This window comes from Pristiophorus japonicus, chromosome 4 (genome assembly GCF_044704955.1).
Source record: "Pristiophorus japonicus isolate sPriJap1 chromosome 4, sPriJap1.hap1, whole genome shotgun sequence".
Lineage (NCBI taxonomy): Eukaryota > Metazoa > Chordata > Chondrichthyes > Pristiophoridae > Pristiophorus > Pristiophorus japonicus.
The window spans coordinates 6,201,647-6,220,545 of record NC_091980.1 but is presented as its reverse complement, the minus strand read 5'-3'; the positions used below and the strand labels follow the sequence as shown (position 1 = coordinate 6,220,545).

Sequence of the window (18,899 nt, the reverse complement as noted above, 5' to 3'; positions counted from 1 at the left end):
GGGCTCGGTGTGTAACGGGGGTGTATAATGGACGGGGTGTATAACTGCCAGGGGTATAACGGACAGGTGTATAATGGCGGATATATAACAGGCGGAGTGTATAACGGGGGTGTATAACGAGCAGGGTGTATAACGGCGGGTGTATAACGGGTTCGGTGTGTAACGGGGGTGTATAACAGGCGGAGTGTATAACGGGTGCGTGTATAATGGGCGGGTGTATAATGTGGGTATATAACAGGCGGGGTGTATAACGGACTGGTGTATAACGGGCGTGCGTATAACGGGGTGTATAGCGGCCGGGGGTATAACGGGCGTGTGTATAATAGGGTGTATAACGGGCGGGTGTATAATGGGCAGGGTGTATAATGGGCGGGGTGTATAACGGGGGTGTATAACTGGTGGGGTGTATAACGGGCGGGGAGTATAAAGGACGAGGTGTATAACGGGGGTGTATAACGGGGCGTATAACGGGCGGGTGTATAACGGGGGTGTTTAATGGGCGGGTGTATAACGGGTAGGTGTATAACGGGGGTGTATGACGGGTGGGTGTATAACGGGGGTGTATACTGGGCGGGTGTATAATGGGCGGATGTATAGCGGGCGGGAGTATAACGGGCAGGGTGTATAACGGGCGGGTATATAACAGGGTGGGTATATAACGGGTGGGTGTATAACGGGCGGGGGGAAAATGGGTGGAGTGTATAACGGGGTGTATAATGGGTGGAGTTATAATGGGCGGGTGTATAATGGGCGGATGTATAACGGGCAGGGTGTATAATGGGCGGGTGTATAACGGGGTGTATAACGGCCGGGGGTATAACGGGCGGGTGTATAATGGGCGGGTTGTATAACGGGGGTGTATAACGGGTGGGGTGTATAACGAGCGGGGTGTAAAAAGGGCGAGGTGTATAACGGGGTGTATAACGGGTGGGTGTATAACAGGGGGTGTATACTGGGCGGGTGTATAACGGGCGGATGTATAGCGGGCGGGAGTATAACGGGCAGGGTGTATAACGGGTGGGTGTATAACGGGCGGGGGGAAAACGGGCGGGTGTATAATAGGGTGTATAAAGGGCGGAGTTATAATGGGCGGGTGTATAACGGGTGGAGTGTATAACGGGGTGTATAAAGGGCGGAGTTAGAATGGGCGGGTGTATAACGGGCAGGGTGTATAATGGGCGGATGTATAACGGGCAGGGTGTATAATGGGCGGGTGTATAACGAGGTGTATAACGGCCGGGAGTATAACGGGCAGGGTGTATAACGGGCGGGTATATAATAGGCGGGGTGTATAACGGGCGGGTGTATAATGGGCGGGTGTATAACGGGGGGTGTATAACGAGCGGAGGTATAACGGGCGGGTTTTTAACGGGTGGGAGTATAACGGGGGTGTATAACGGGATGTATAACGGGTGGGTGTATAACGGGCGGAGTGTATAACGGGCGAGGTGCTTGACGGGGTGTAAAATGGGTGGGGTGTACAACAGGTGGGTGTATAACGGGGTGTATAATGGCTGGGGGTAAAAGGGCCGGTGTATAATGGGCGGGGTTATAACGGGCGGGTGTATAATGGGCGGATGTATAACGGGGTGTATAACGGCCGGGCGTATAACGGACAGGTGTATAACAGGCGGGTATATAACAGGCGGAGTGTATAACGGGGGTGTATAACGGGCAGGGTGTATAACGGCGGCTGTATTACAGGCGGTGTGTATAACGGGCTAGGTGTATAACGGGCGGGGTGTATAACGGGCTCGGTGTGTAACGGGGGTGTATAACGGACGGAATTATAATGGGCGGGTGTATAACGGGTGGAGTGTATAATGGGGTGTATAATGGGCGGAGTTATAATGGCCGGGTGTATAATGGACAGGTGTATAACGGGCGGGTATATAACAGGCGGAGTGTATAACGGGGGTGTATAACGGGCAGGGTGTATAACGGCAGCTGTATAATGGGCGGTGTGTATAACGGGCTAGGTGTATAACTGGCGGGGTGTATAACGGGCTCGGTGTGTAACGGGGGTGTATAACGGACGGGGTGTAAAATGGGCAGGGTGTATAATGGGCGGGTATATAACAGGCGGGGTATATAACGGGTGCGTGTATAACGGGCGGGTGTATAACTGCCAGGGGTATAACGGGCGGGTGTATAACGGGGTGTATACGGGCTGGTGTATAATGGGCGGGTGTATAACGTTGTGTATAACGGGGAGTATAACGGGCAGGTGTATAACGGGCAGGTGTATAACGGGGGTATATATTAGGCGGGGTGTATAACGGGTGGCTGTATAACGGGCGGGTGTATAACGGGCGGGTATATAACAGGCGGGGTGTATAACGGGCGGGCGTATAACGGGGTGTATAACGGCCGGGGGTATAACGGGCGTGTGTATAATAGGCTGTATAACAGGCGGGTGTATAATGGGCGGGGTGTATAATGGGCGGGGTGTATAATGGGGATGTATAACAGGTGGGGTGTATAACGGGCGGGTGTATAACGGCCGTGGTGTATAACGGGCGGGGTGTATAAAGGGCGAGGTGTATAACGGGGGTGTATAACGGGGTTATAACGGGCGGGTGTATAACGGGGGTGTATAATGGGCGGGTGTATAACGGGTAGGTGTATAACGGGGGTGTATACTGGGCGGGTGTATAACGGGCGGATGTATAGCGGGCGGGAGTATAACGGGCAGGGTGTATAACGGGCGGGTATATAACAGGCGGGGTGTATAACGGGTGGGTGTATAACGGGTGGGGGGGAAACGGGCGGGTGTATAATAGGGTGTATAACAGGCGGAGTGTATAACGGGGTATATAACTTCCGGGGGTATAACGGGCGGGGTGTATAATGGGCGGGGTGTATAACGGGGGTGTATAAAGGGCGGAGTTATAATGGGCGGGTGTATAACGGGCGGAGTGTATAATGGGCGGGGTGTATAACGGGGGTGTATAACAGGTGGGTGTATAACGGGCGGGGGGAAAACGGGCGGGTGTATAATGGGGTGTATAACGGGCGGAGTGTATAACGGGGTGTATAAAGGGCGGAGTTATAATGGGCGGGTGTATAACGGGCGGAGTGTATAATGGGGTGTATAATGCGTGGAGTTATCATGGGCGGGTGTATAATGGGCGGATGTATAACGGGGTATATAACGGCCGCGGGTATAATGGCCGGGGGTATAACGGACGGGTGTATAACGGGCAGGATGTATAACGGGCGGGTATAAAACGGGTGGGGTGTATAACGGGGGTGTATAACGGGGGGTGTATAATGAGCGGGAGTATAACGGGCGGGTTTTTAACGGGTGGGAGTATAACGGGGGTGTATAACGGGGTGTATAACGGGTGGGTGTATAACGGGGGTGTATAACGGGCGGGTGTATAACAGGCGAGGTGCTTAACGGGGTGTAAAATGGGTGGGGTGTACAACAGGTGGGTGTATAACGGGGTGTATAACGGCTGGGGGTAAAACGGGCGGGTGTATAACGGGCGGGTATATAACAGGCGGAGTGTATAACGGGTGGGTGTATAACGGGCGGGGGGAAAACAGGCGGGTGTATAATAGGGTGTATAACGGGCGGAGTGTATATCAGGGTGTATAATGGGCGGAGTTATAATGGGCGGGTGTATAACGGGCGGAGTGTATAATGGGGTGTATAATGGGTGGAGTTATAATGGACGGGTGTATAATGGGCGGATGTATAACGGGCAGGGTGTCTAATGGGCGGGTGTATAACGGATGGGTGTATAACAGGCGGGTGTATAACGGGCAGGGTGTATAATGGGTGGGTATATAACAGGCAGGGTGTATAACGGGCGGGTGTATAACGGGCGGGGTGTATAACGGGGGTGTATAACAGGGGTGAATAACGAGGGGGGTATAACAGGCTGGTGTATAACGGGTGGGAGTATAACGGGGGTGTATAACGGGGTGTATAATGGGTGGGTGTATAACGGGGGTGTATAAAGGGCGGGTGTATAACGGGCGGGGTGTATAACGGGCGGAGGTATAACGTGCGAGTATATAATGGGTGTGGTGTATAACGGGCGTAGTGTATAACGGGCGGGTGTATAACGGGCGGTGTGTATAACGGAGTGTATAATGGGCGGGGTGTACAACAGGCGGTGGTATAAAGGGCGGGTGTATAACGGGGTGTTTAAAGGCCAGAGGTATAACGGGCGAGTGTATAATAGGGTGTATAACGGGCGGGTGTATAACGGGGTGTATAACGGCCGGGTGTATAACGGGCGGGATGTATAACGGGTGGCTGTATAATGGGCGGGTGTATATAACGGGCGGGTGTATAACGTGATGTATAATGGGTGGGGTGTATAACAGGTTGTATAACGGGCGGGTGTATAACGGGACGTATAACGGGGTGAATAGTGGGCGGGATGTATAACGGACGGGAGTTCCAGAGGACGCAGCGGCTGCAGGAGGGGATTGGGGGGGGGGGGTCGCGGGGTGGGGTGGGGGGGGTAGCTGGATGGGATTAGCAGGATAGGGGTGTGGGGTAGAGGGGTGGAGTGGGGGGTCGCGGGGTGGGATTAGCAGGATGGGGTGTGGGGTAGTGGGGTGAAGTGGGGGGGTCGCGGGGTGGGTGGGATTAGCAGGATGGGGTGTGGGGTAGTGGGGTGGAGTGGGGGGGCCGCGGGGTGGGTGGGATTAGCAGGATAGGGGTGTGGGGTAGTGGGGTGGAGTGGGGGGGTCGCGGGGTGGGTGGGATTAGCAGGATAGGGGTGTGGGGTAGAGGGGTGGAGTGGGGGGTCGCGGGGTGGGTGGGATTAGCAGGATAGGGGTGTGGGGTAGAGGGGTGGAGTGGGGGGTCGCGGGGTGGGTGGGATTAGCAGGATAGGGGTGTGGGGTAGAGGGGTGGAGTGGGGGGTCGCGGGGTGGGGTACGGAGAGGGGAGGGTTAGGACTACTTGATGGATTATTGCGGGGTGCGAGCAGCTGATTGAATTGCCTGAATTATCCGGACTGTTTACCGCGGATCAAGGGCTGCCTGTGTAATTGAAGCCGAAGGTGATGACTCTCAGCCTCTGTGCCCGGGACAGGCAACACCGTGTGTGATGTATGGACAGAAGGATTAGATATCGCAGGGAGTCCGGGAATGAGCGGGGCAGCAGGACTGACTGGGCTGCTCCTCGATAGAGCCGGCACGGACTCGATGGGCCGAATGGCCTCGTTCTGTGCTGTACTGTTCTATGATTGTTGGTGCGGGACCGTGGTGATTGGCTGCACTGGGCTTCGGACTGTTCCCTCACTCATCCCCTTTATTTATCTTGCTGGTTATGTTATTCTTTGTTTTTCAGTGCGACTGCACGACAGTATCGCTGAAGAGGGCCATCACTACCTGCTATTTGACTTGTAAGTAGAACTTCACATTTATATCTTACAGGCATGGAAATGGTCAACTGCTTATTTATTGGAGCAATAAAATCGAAGGTGTCATTCCATGAATTGAAAATAACCGAGCTTCAATTCTACCCGCCTGGGGTAACACTTGAGTCAGAAGGCCGTAAATTAAAGTCCCACTTCAGAGACTTCAGCACATAATCGAGTCCGACACTCCAGTGCAATACTGAGGGAGTGCTGCACTGTCAGCGGGGCAGTCCTGAGGGTGTGCTGCACTGTCGGAGGGGCAGTACTGAGGGTGTGCTGCACTGTCGGAGGGGCAGTACTGAGGGAGCGCCGCACTGTCAGCGGGGCAGTCCTGAGGGTGTGCTGCACTGTCAGAGGGGCAGTACTGAGGGTGTGCCGCACTGTCGGAGGGGCAGTACTGAGGGAGTGCTGCACTGTCGGAGGGGCAGTACTGAGGGAGTGCTGCACTGTCGGAGGGGCAGTACTGAGGGAGCGCTGCACTGAGGGAGGGGCAGTCCTGAGGGAGCACCGCACTGAGGGAGATCCTACAAATCCCCTAGGAGGACAGATGCACCAACGTTAGCGTCCTCGATCAGGCCAACATCCCCAGCATCGAAGCACTGACCACACTTGACTAGCTCCATTGGGCGGGCCACATTGTTCGCATGCCTGACACAAGACTCCCAAAACAAGCGCTCTACTCGGAACTCCTTCACGGCAAACGAGCCAAAGGTGGGCAGAGGAAACGTTTCAAGGGCACCCTCAAAGTCTCCCTGATAAAGTGCAACATCCCCAACCGACACCTGGGAGTCCCTGGCCAAAGACCGCCCTAAGTGGAGGAAGTGCATCCGGGAGGGCGATGAGCACCTCGAGTCTCGTCGCCGAGAGCATGCAGAAACTAAGCGCAGGCAGCGGAAGGAGCGTGTGGCAAACCAGACTCCCCACCCACCCTTTCCTTCAACCATTGTCTGTCCCACCTGTGACAGAGACTGTAATTCCCGTATTGGACTGTTCAGTCACCTGAGAACTCACTTTTAGAGTGGAAGCAAGTCTTCCTCGATTCCGAGGGACTGCCTATGGTGATGAAGATGACTGAGGGAGCGTTGCACTGTCGGAGGGGCAGTACTAAGGGAGTGCTGCACTGTCGGAGGGGCAGTACTGAGGGAGTGCTGCACTGTCGGAGGGGCAGTACTGAGGGAGCGCTGCACTGTCGGAGGGGCAGTACTGAGGGAGTGCTGCACTGTCGGAGGGGCAGTACTGAGGGAGTGCCCCACTGTCGGAGGGACAGTACTGAGGGAGTGCTGCACTGTCGGAGGGGCAGTACTGAGGGAGCGCCGCACTGTCGGAGGGGCAGTACTGAGGGAGTGCCCCACTGTCGGAGGGGCAGTACTGAGGGAGTGCCCCACTGTCGGAGGGGCAGTACTGAGGGAGTGCTGCACTGTCGGAGGGGCAGTACTGAGGGAGTGCTGCACTGTCGGAGGGGCAGTACTGAGGGAATGCTGTTGTTTTTCAGATGAGACTTTAAACCGAGACCACGACTGATCTCTCAGGTAAATGTAAAAGATCCCACGGCACTATTTTGAAGAAGAGCAGGGAAGTTATCCCTGGTGTCTGCTCAACCAACATCACCGAAACAGATCGTGGGGAAAATTGGTGGTTGGAGGTCATTTCCAGGTAATAGGGGTAACATTGGTGATCGTGAATCGCAGCCCGTGTTACATCCCCGCTCAATTCCATTGACAAATTGGAATAGAATTTTGGGCGGGGTGTAAAGCAGGCTGCTGATTCGCTGTCTCCAATTTCTCCCCTATTAACTGGAAATTTGCCTCATTGCTGTTTGTGAGAACTTGCGGTGTATTGATTGGTTACTGCGTTCCCTACATGACATCGGTGACTGCATTTCAAAAGCACTTGTTGGAACAGGAGGAGACCTTTCAGCCCCTCGAGCCTGATCTGCCGACATTCAGTTAGATGTGTACCTCAACTCCAGTTACCCGCCATTGACCCGGATCCCTCGATACCCACGCCCAACAAGACTCATTGGCTGTGGAGCACTTTGGGGCAGCCTGAGATTGTGAACTATGTTCGGTAAAGTAAACTCTTTCATTCAATGGTGAGTGAGTGTCTGGCTCTCGATCTACAGTGAGAGTGCAGCCTCGGTTTACCAGAATGATACCCGGGCTTCAAGAGTTAGATTACGAGGAGAGATTACACAAACGAGGGTTGTATTCCTTCGAATTTAGATTGTTGAGGGCTGATTTGATCAAAGTTTTCAGGATATTAAGAGGAACAGAGTTGGTAGATAGAGAAACTATCTTCGCTGGTTGGTGATTCTAGGACATGGGAGCATAGTCTAAAAATTAGAGCCAGACCTTTCAAGAGTGAAATTAGGAAACACTTCTACACACAAAGGGTGATAGAAATTTGGAATTCTCTTCCACAAACGGTAATTGATCCCGGGTCTATTGTTAATTTTAAACTGGAGATCGATAGATTTTTGTTAACCAAAGGTATTCAGGGATATGGGCCAAAGGCGGGTATTTCATTGAATGGATGAAGACATCTCGGATGAGACGTCAAACTGAGGCTCCGTCTGTGCTCCCGGGAGGATGTAAAATATTCCACATCCACTATTTCGAAGAAGAGCAGGAGAGTTCTCCACGGTGTCCTGGTCAATATTCATCCCTCAATCGACATAACCAAAAAACATATTATCTGGTCATTATCACATTGCTGTGTGTGGGAGCTTGCTGTGCACAAATTGCCTGCCGCGTTTCCTGCATTACAGCAGTGACCACACTCCAAAAGTACTTCACTGGCTGTAAAGCGCTTTGAGACGTCCGGTGGTCGTGAAAGGCGCTATAGAAATGCAAGTCTTTCTTTCTTTCTTTGAAATACAAGATGCAGTTGTTGTAAAAATGCATTGGAGAATGGAGGTAAAAGCAAAGCTGCCAGAACCCAGCCTCGCCCAGAGCACTCAGCTCGTCAGCAGCCCAGCAAGGGTTAACCTGCCACATGACTGACACGAGGCACGAGGCTCCCAAAGCAAGCGCTCTACTCGGAACTCCTTCACGGCAAAAGAGCCAAAGGTGGGCAGAGGAAACGTTACAAGGTACACCCTCAAAGCCTCCCTGATAAAGTACAACATCCCCACTGACACCTGGGAGTCCCTGGCCAAAGACCGCCCTAAGTGGAGGAAGTGCATCCGGGAGGGCGCTGAGCACCTCGAGTCTCATCGCCGAGAGCATGCAGAAACCAAGCGCAGGCAGCGGAAGGAGCGTGCGGCAAACCCTCCCTTACCCTCAACGACTATCTGTCCCACCTGTGACAGGGACTGTGGTTCTCGTATTGGACTGTTCAGTCACCTAAAGACTCATTTTAAGAGTGGAAGCAAGTCTTCCTCGATTCCGAGGGACTGCCTATGATAATGGTGAGTGTAAGGTCGAAAACTAACTTAATACCGGTCTCTAAGGTTATACTAAAACTAATGACTGGAGGAAACCGAACACCATGGTCCCAAAAGTCCCTCCCTGACCTCAGCCCCTCCCTATCTCTGTAACTTCCTCCAGCCCCTCAATCCTCACTCAACTCTTCGCTCCTCCAATTCTGGCCTCTTGCGTATCCCTTATTTCCATCGCTCCACCATCGTCATGTTCCAATCCCTCCATGGCCCCCTCGCCCCTCCCTATCTCTGTAATCTCCTCCAGCCCCACAACCCCAATCCCCCCCACCCCCCGCCCCCGAGATCTCTGCGCTCCTCTAATTCTGCCCTCTTGAGCATCCCTGATTGTAGTCACTCAACCATCGGTGGCCGTGCCTTCAGTTACCTGGGCCCCAAGCTCTGGAACTCTCTGCCTAAACCTCTCCGCCTCTCTCTCCTCCTTTAAGACGCTCCTTAAAATCTACGTCTTTGACCAAGCTTTTGGTCAACTGTCCTAATATCTCCTTAGATGGTTCAGTGTCATATTCTTTGATAATGCTCCTGTGAAGCACCGTGGGACATATGAACATACGAACAATGATGGACAGGTAAAGACCATCTGGCCCATCGAGCCTGTCCCACACAATTGCGATACCTTGTACATCACAACATATAGGGCCCAAGTTTCCACACGCGCCTAGAACGGCGCAGTCCTGACCTGGATGACTGTTTTTCGCGCCACAAAGTGCGTCTAAAAAAATCCTCGGTATTCTCCACCTACTTGCAGGTCCTCTGGCCCTCGGCGCAGCGCAGCACGAGCTGTGGGGGGGCGGAGCCAGGTCCCTGCGCTGAAAACAGTGCCGGGACCTCTGCACATGCGCGCAACAGTGGGCACGCAAGTGCAGTAGCTCCAGGCGCCGAACTGTGTGGGAGGGGCCCGAAGCACGCAGCCCCTAGCCCTGGCCCAATGGCCTCACTGGGGCTGCGTGAATAAGGCTCCTCCCACGGCCAGCTCCTGCTCCCCCCCCCCCCGACCAGACCCGACACTCGCTCCCCGCCCCCACCCTGCCTCCGGACCAGACCAGACACTCGCTCCCCGCCCCCCCTCCCGACTGACCCGACCCGACCCGCGGTCCCGCCCCCCAACCCGACCCCCCCCCCCCCCCACTGGACCCGACCCGACTCCCGCTCCCGGACTGGATCCGACCTGACCTCCCCCCCTCTCCCCCTCTCTCTCTCCCCCCCCTCTCCCCCTCCCCCTCCCTCTCCCCCTCCCCCCCTTCTCTCTCTCCCCTCTCCCTCTCTCTCTCCCTCTCTCTCTCTCTCCCCCGCTCGCTCTCTCTCCCTCTCTCTCCCCCCCTCTCTCTCCCTTCTCCCCCCCCCCCCCCCACCCCCCGACCCGACCCGACCCGACCTGACCCGACCCATCCCAACGCCACCTAACTGTAAATCTGGTGCTGGGGACGGGCCCTGCCCGAAGTCTCGGGCCGGCCCATTCAGCCTTCGGTCCCGAAAGGCCTGCCTTCCTACACAGGTAGGAAGATGGTTTATTTAATCTTTTCTTTGCTTATAAATGTTTATTCAGGTTGGATTTATTTGTATAATATTTGTAGAAGTATAAATAAGGATTTATTATAGAATTTAATGACTTCCCCTTCCCCCCCCCACCTCGTTCTGGACGCCTAATTTGTAACCTGCGCCTGATTTTTTAATGTGTAGAACAGGTTTTTTCAGTTCTACAAAAATCTTCACTGGCTCCATTCTACTTCAGTTTGGAGTACGTTTTCACTGTGGAAACTTTCAAATCAGGCGTCAGTGGCCGGACACGCCCCCTTTTGAAGAAAAAATTCTGTTCCAAAGTAGAACTGTTCTACCTGACTAGAACTGCAGAATAAAAATGTGGAGAATTGCGATTTCTAAAATAGTCCGTTCTCCACCAGTTGCTCCTAAAAATCAGGCGCAAATCATGTGGAAACTTGGGCCCATTCATTCCGCCTCACCCCAAACCCTGTGATCTCTTGGGAGCGGCCAAAAAAAAACAGATAAACAACCCAGGCCGATTTGGGGGAAAAAAATCTGGGAAATTCCTCTCCGACCCATCTCGGCGATCGACACTAGTCCAGGAGATCCCTCTGGCCATTAAACTCCCTGCAGTACCTACCGTCTGTAAGAGGTGATCTCCGCCACAGCCAGAAACAAATCCAGCTCTCGCTCGAAGGAATTCAGTGAGTGCATCCACCACATGAAATGGCAGCTTGTTCCAGGGGTCTACGATTCTCTGGGAAAAGAACCATCTCCTGATATCTAACCTAGTTCTAGCCCGATCCAACTTAAATGTGCACCCCTTGGTCCTGCCTGACCTATTTAATTGAAATAAACTGTCAGCTGGAACACGATACCCTTCATTATCTTATAAACCTCAATCAAATCCCCCCCCCCCCCCGCCTTATCTCTACGCTGCTCTAAGGTAAAGAGTCCCAACCCTTTTAACCTATCTTGATAACTAAGATGTTTTAGATTTGGAATTAGCCTCGTAGCCCTCTTCTGCACCCAGCCTCAGTATCACCCAGCATGTGAGGAGACCAAAACTGGGGACAGTATTCCAAGTGCAGCCTGACTAAGGTCTTGTACAAGGACCGAACAGTACGCCTCGTCTTACACTCAATTGCCCCATGGATACACCCCAGCACCCTGTTTGCTCCAGCTCTCGCTGCACGGTATTGCTCGTGTACCTTTAAGGATGATTTCACTAGAACGAACAATGTTAAATAGGTTACGTGAATGCAAGCAATTGTTGCTTTTGAATGTTACCAATGTGGGTTGGTATTTCTTTAAGAACATTAGATATCAGCCATGAAAGTGTTTTCTCATTGGCCTTTCAAGGTCGGGAGCAATCCTGTTCTCCTTTTGTACATATTATCTCTGGTTTAATGCCTGGGGCAGATGACTAATGATGGGCCTTTGGAAAGTGTAGAATCAGTGAGTGGAATGCATTATATTTCTTCAGTGCATTTATATTTTTATATCGTTAGCTGTCGTTAGATTGTAAATCCTGATGTTTGCGACATCACAATGCAACAAGAGGAAAAGCTTCCTCAACACTGTCCCATTTACCCTGTGCCGTACCTGCCCTGGGAGTGTTTGATAGGGCAGTGTAGAGTGGGCTTTGTTCTGTATCTAACCCGTGCTGTACCTGCCCTGGGAGTGTTTGGGACAGTGTAGAGGGAGCTTTACTCTGTATCTAACCTGTGCTGTACCTGCCCTGGGAGTGTTTGGGATAGTGTAGGGTGAGCTTTACTCTGTATCTAACCCATGCTGTACCTGCCCTGGGAGTATTTGATGGGACAGTGAGAGGGAACTTTACTCTGTACCTAACCCGTGCTGTACCTGCCTTGGGAGTGTTTGGGACAGTGTTGGGTGAGCTTCACTCTGTATCTAACCCGTGCTGTACCTGTCCTGGGAGTGTTTGGGACAGTGTTGGGTGAGCTTTACTCTGTATCTAACCCGTGCTGTACCTGTCCTGGGAGTGTTTGATGGGACAGTGTAGAGGGAGCTTTACTCTGTATCTAACCCGTGCTGTACCTGTCCTGGGAGTGTTTGATGGGACAGTGTAGAGGGAGCTTTACTCTGTATCTAACCCCCTGTACCTGCCCTGGGAGTGTTTGATGGGATAGTGTAGAGGGAGCTTTACTCTGTATCTAACCCATGCTGTACCTGTCCTGGGAGTGTTTGATGGGACAGTGTAGGGGAAGCTTTACTCTGTATCTAACCCCGTGCTGTATCTGCCCTGGGAGTGTTTGATGGGACAGTGTAGAGGGAGCTTTACTCTGTATCTAACCTGTGCTGTACCTGCCCTGGCAGTGTTTGGGACAGTGTAGAGGGAGCTTTACTCTGTATCTAACCTGTGCTGTACCTGCCCTGGCAGTGTTTGGGACAGTGTAGAGGGAGCTTTACTCTGTATCTAACCCATGCTAATGTGCTTGAAGCCTGAAATATTAAAGTGCTTCGCGCTCCCACACTATCATCCGTCATCTCGAGGAGCATAAAACTCACCCAGAAATGAGGTGTCAGGTTAAACAAAAGGATAAAATAAATCATATTCAGGAATCAGACAAAGTTCTATGATATTTGATAGAACATTGAATAATCAAACTTGCATATCCAACTATTCCATGGAGCAATGACTGAAGGAATGATCATTATTCTATGAGCATTGGGGCATGTTCATTTGAATCTGTTTACTGCTGTCCTCGAGCAATATCGTCCTTTGAATATTTATCAGAATTATTTCTCAAGAAATGAAGAATACATTTGTCTGGTGCCTTTCAGAGTCTCCAAACAGCTCAAAGCACTTTGCAGCCAATTAAGTACTTTTTTGAAATGTGGTCACTGTTTTAATGTTGGAAACACGGCAACTAACTTGTGCACAGCAAGCTCCCACACACAGCAATGTGATTAATAACAGATCATTTTTTTTCAGTTTGAGGAAGAAATGTTTGCTCCAGAACACTGGAGAGAACTCCCCTGCTCTACTTCGAACTAGTGCAGTGGGAACTTTTGTAAAAAGAAACAAACACTTGCATTTCTATAGCACCTTTCACTAAGTTGGGTGGCAGTGTGAGCTGCGAGGAGGATGCTATTAGGCTGCAGAGCGACTTGGATAGGTTAGGTGATTGGGCAAATGCAAGGCAGATGAAGTATAATGTGGATAAATGTGAGGTTATCCACTTTGGTGGTAAAAACAGAGAGACAGACTATTATCTGAATGGTGACAGATTAGGAAAAGGGAAGGTGCAACGAGACCTGGGTGTCATGGTACATCAGTCATTGAAGGTTAGCATGCAGGTACAGCAGGTTAAGAAAGCAAATGGAATGTTGGCCTTCATAGCGAGGGGATTTGAATGCAGGGGCAGGGAGGTGTTGCTACAGTTGTACAGGGCCTTGGTGAGGCCACACCTGGAGTATTGTGTACAGTTTTGGTCTCCTAACTTGAGGAAGGACATTCTTGCTATTGAGGGAGTGCAGCGAAGATTCACCAGACTGATTCCCGGGATGGCAGGACTGACCTATCAAGAAAGACTGGATCAACTGGGCCTGTATTCACTGGAGTTCAGAAGAATGAGAGGGGACCTCATGGAAACGTTTAAAATTCTGATGGGTTTAGACAGGTTAGATGCAGGAAGAATGTTCCCAATGTTGGGGAAGTCCAGAACCAGGGGTCACAGTCTGAGGATAAGGGGTAAGCCATTTAGGACCGAGATGAGGAGAAACTTCTTCACCCAGAGAGTGGTGAACCTGTGGAATTCTCTACCACAGAAAGTAGTTGAGGCCAATTCACTAAATATATTCAAAAGGGAGTTAGATGAAGTCCTTACTACTCGGGGGATCAAGGGGTATGGTGAGAAAGCAGGAAGGGGGTACTGAAGTTTCATGTTCAGCCATGAACTCATTGAATGGCGGTGCAGGCTAGAAGGGCTGAATGGCCTGCTCCTGCACCTACTTTCTATGTTTCTATGTTTCTATGTTTCACGACCACCAGACATCCCAAAGTGCTTTTCAGCCAATGAAGTACTTTTGGAGTGCAGTCACTGTTGTAATGTGGGAAACGCGGCAGCCAATTTGCGCACAGCAAGCTCCCACACACAGCAATGTGATAATGACCAGATAATCAGCTTTTGTGATGTTGATTGAGGGATAAATATTGGCCCCAGGACACCGGGGAGAACTCCCCTGCGCTTCATCGAAATAGTGCCATGGTTTTTTTTTACGTCCACCTGAGAACAGATGGAGCCTCCGTTTAATGGAATTAAGGGAATTAAGGGTTATGGGGAGCGGACGGGTAAGTGGAGCTTAGTCCACGGCCAGATCAGCCATGATCTTGTTGAATGGCGGAGCAGGCTCGAGGGGCTAGATGGCCTACTCCTGTTCCTAATTCTTTTGTTCTTATGTTCTTATTAATGTCTCATCTGAAATACGGCACCTCCAACAGTGCAGCGCTCCCTCAGTACTGCTCCTCCGACAGTGCTGCGCTCCCTCAGTAATGCCCCTCCGACAGTGCGGTGCCCCCTCAGTACTGCCCCTCCGACAGTGCAACACTCCCTCAATACCGCCCCTCTGACACTGCCTCAGTACTGCCCCTCCAACAGTGCGGTGCCCCCTCAGTACTGCCCCTCTGACAGTGCTGTTCTCCCTCAGTACTGCCCCTCCGACAGTGCGGTGCTCCATCAGTTCTGCCCCTCCGACATTGCAGCACTCCCTCAGTACTGCCCCTCCGACAGTGCGGTGCTCCTTCAGTACTGCCCCTCCGACATTGCAGCACTCCCTCAGTACTGCCCCTCCAACAGTGCAGCGCTCCCTCAGTTCTGCCCCTCCGACAGTGCAGCACTCCCTCAGTACAGCCCCTCCGACAGTGCCACACTCCCTCAGCACTGCACTGGATTGTCAGACTAGATTTATGTGTTCGGGTCCCTGGGACTTGAGCCCACAGCCTTCTCAGTCAGAGGCGAGGGTGCATCCCACTGAGACACGGCTGACACAAGGTTGATCAGCCTGATGCTTGGGATGAGAGAACTGTCCTATGAGGAGAGATTTTTTTTTTTATTCACGGGCGTGACTGGCAAGGCCGGCATTTATTGCCCAAAGCGCTTTGAGACGTCCGGCAGTCGTGGAAGACGCTATATAAATGCAAGTCTTTCTTTCTTATTCCTAATGAGAAGGTGATGGTGAGCCGCTTTCTTGTTTTCAACCAAGTGGTCTGCTGGGCAAATTCAGAGGGGCAGTTAACGGTCATAATAACATAAGAACATAAGAAATAGGAGCAGGAGTCGGCCATATGGCCCCTCGAGCCTGCTTCACCATTTAATAAGATCATGGCTGATCTGATCATGGACTCAGCTCCACTTCCCCGCCCGCTCCCCATAACCCCTTATTCCCTTATCGCTCAAAAATCTGTCCATCTCCACCTTATATATATTCAATGACCCAGCCTCCACAGCTCTGGGGCAGAGAATTCCACAGATTTACAACCCTCAGAGAGAAGAAATTCCGCCTCATCTCAGTTTTTAAATGGGCGGGCCCTTATTCTGAGACTATGGCCCCTAGTTTTAGTTTCCCCTGTGAGTGGAAACATCCTCTCTGCATCCACCTTGTCGAGCCCCCTCATTATCATATAAGTTTCTTCTGAACTCCAATGTGTAGACGTTCAACCTACTCAACCCATCCTCATAAGTCAACCCCCTCATCTCCAGAATTAACCGGAGTCAACCACATTGCTGTGGGTCTGGAGTCACATATAGGCCCAGACCGGGTAAGGACGGCAGATTTCCTTCCCTAAAGGACATTAGTGAACCAGTTGGGTTTTTTGTGACATTATTCTAGATTTATTTAATTAATTTAATTAAAATTCCCCAGCTGCCGTGGCGGGATTTTAACTCATGTCTCTGGATCATTAGACCAGGCCCCTGGATTACTGGTCCAGTAACACAACCATTATGCTACCGTACCCCCATTCTGGTGTGGGAAGGCTGAGCCGTATGGATGTGGGGGCAGGTTTAGTTGCAGGCAGCAGATCATGAAACCTCCAAGAATGCGTCCAACCAGAATTGACCGCCCGTGGGTGGTCTGAACTGTGAAGGAAGGATATGCTTACCTTCGAGGGGGTGCAACGAAGGTTCTCTGGACTGATTCCTGAGATGAGAGGGCCATCTTATGAGAAGAGATTGTGTAGAATGGGCCTATACTCTCTGCAGTTTAGAAGAATGAGAGGTGATCTCATTGAAACATACCAGATTCCGAGGGGGATTGACAGGATAGATGCAGGGAGGATGTTTCCCCCGGGCTGGGGAGTCTAGAACCAGGGGTCACAGTCTCAGGATAAGGGGTCAGCCATTTAGGACTGAGATGAGGAGAAATTTCTTCACTTAAAGGGTGGTGAATCTTTGGAATTCTCTGCCCCAGAGGGCTGTGGAGGCTCAGTCGTTGAGTATAGATTTTTGGATATTAAGGGAATCAAGGGATATGGGGATCGGGCAGGAAAGTGGAGTTGAGGTCGAAGATCAGCCGTGATCTCATTGAATGGCGGAGCAGGCTCGAGGGGCCGAATGGTCTGCTGCTGCATCTAATGTTCTTATGTTTTCATGATTCACTAACGTCCATTTTAGGGAAGGAAACCTGAGTCCTACCCCGGTATGGGCCTATACGTGACTCCAGTCCCACACCAATGTAGTTGACTCTTACTTCTGCCTGAAGTAGCCCAGCAAGGCACTCAGTTGTATCAAACAGATTACATGAGCGAGAGTACAGAGGAGATTTACGAGGATGTTGCCAGGACTGGAGAATTTTAGCTATGAGGAAAGATTGGATAGACTGGGGTTATTTTCTTTGGAACAGAGGAGGCTGAGGCTAGATCTTATTGAGGTGATTAAAATTATGAGGGGCCTGAGTAGAGTGGATAGGAACATAAGAACATAAGAACATAAGAATTAGGAACAGGAGTAGGCCATCTAGCCCCTCGAGCCTGCTCCGCCATTCAACAAGATCATGGCTGATCTGGCCGTGGACTCAGCTCCACTTACCCGCCCACTCCCCATAACCCTTAATTCCCTTATTGGTTAAAAATCTATCGATCTGTGACTTGAATACATTCAATGAGCTAGCCTCAACTGCTTCCCTGGGCAGAGAATTCCACAGATTCACAACCCTCTGGGAGAAGAAATTCCTTCTCAACTCGGTTTTAAATTGGCTCCCCCGTATTTTGAGGTTGTGCCCCCTAGTTCTAGTCTCCCCTACCAGTGGAAACAATCTCTCTGCCTCTATCTTGTCTATCCCTTTCATTATTTTAAATGTTTCTATAAGATCACCCCTCATCCTTCTGAACTCCAACGTGTAAAGACCCAGTCTACTCAATCTATCATCATAAGGTAATCCCCTCATCTCCGGAATCAGCCTAGTGAATCGTCTCTGTACCCCCTCCAAAGCTAGTATATCCTTCCTTAAGTAAGATGACCAAAACTGCACGCAGTACTCCAGGTGCGGCCTCACCAATACCCTGTACAGTTGCAGCAGGACCTCCCTGCTTTTGTACTCCATCCCTCTCGCAATGAAGGCCAACATTCCATTCGCCTTCCTGATTACCTGCTGCACCTGCAAACTAACTTTTTGGGATTCATGCACAAGGACCCCCAGGTCCCTCTGCACCGCAGCATGTTGTAATTTCTCCCCATTCAAATAATATTCCCTTTTACTGTTTTTTTTCCCAAGGTGGATGACCTCACACTTTCCGACATTGTATTCCATCTGCCAAACCTTAGCCCATTCGCTTAACCTATCCAAATCTCTTTGCAGCCTCTCTGTGTCCTCTACACAACCCGCTTTCCCATTAATCTTTGTGTCATCTGCAAATTTTGTTACACTACACTCTGTCCTCTCTTCCAGGTCATCTATGTATATTGTAAACAGTTGTGGTCCCAGCACCGATCCCTGTGGCACACCACTAATCACTGATTTCCAACCCGAAAAGGACCCATTTATCCCGACTCTCTGCTTTTGTTAGCCAGCCAATTCTCTATCCATGCTAATACATTTCCTCTGACTCCGCGTACCTTTATCTTCTACAGTAACCTTTTGTGTGGCACCTTATCGAATGCCTTTTGAAAATCTAAATACACCACATCCATCGGTACACCTCTATCCACCATGCTCGTTATATCCTCAAATAATTCCAGTAAATTAGTTAAACATGATTTCCCCTTCATGAATCAATGCTGCGTCTGCTTGATTGCATTATTCCTATCTAGATGTCCCGCTATTTCTTCCTTAATGATAGTTTCAAGCATTTTCCCCACTGCAGATGTTAAACTAATCGGCCTATAGTTACCTGCCTTTTGTCTGCCCCCTTTTTTAAACAGAGGCGTTACATTAGCTGCTTTCCAATCCGCTGGTACCTCCCCAGAGTCCAGAGAATTTTGGTAGATTATAACGAATGCATCTGCTATAACTTCCGCCATCTCTTTTAATACCCTGGGATGAATTTCATCAGGACCAGGGGACTTGTCTACCTTGAGTCCCATTAGCCTGTCCAGCACTACCCCCCTAGTGATAGTGATTGTCTCAAG

The 18,899-nt window shown here is 51.0% G+C and overlaps 1 protein-coding gene across 10 annotated transcripts in view; it reads left to right on the top strand.

Moving 5' to 3' along the window:
* Positions 1-18,899, top strand: part of LOC139261987 (calcium/calmodulin-dependent protein kinase type II subunit alpha) — a 336,847-nt gene that overhangs the window by 230,806 nt on the left and 87,142 nt on the right. For all 10 annotated transcript variants that reach the window (XM_070877150.1, XM_070877157.1, XM_070877155.1 and 7 more), the window contains exon 6: positions 5,318-5,372. In XM_070877150.1, coding sequence (XP_070733251.1) covers positions 5,318-5,372 — 55 coding nt within the window. The remainder of the gene's footprint in view (positions 1-5,317; positions 5,373-18,899) is intronic.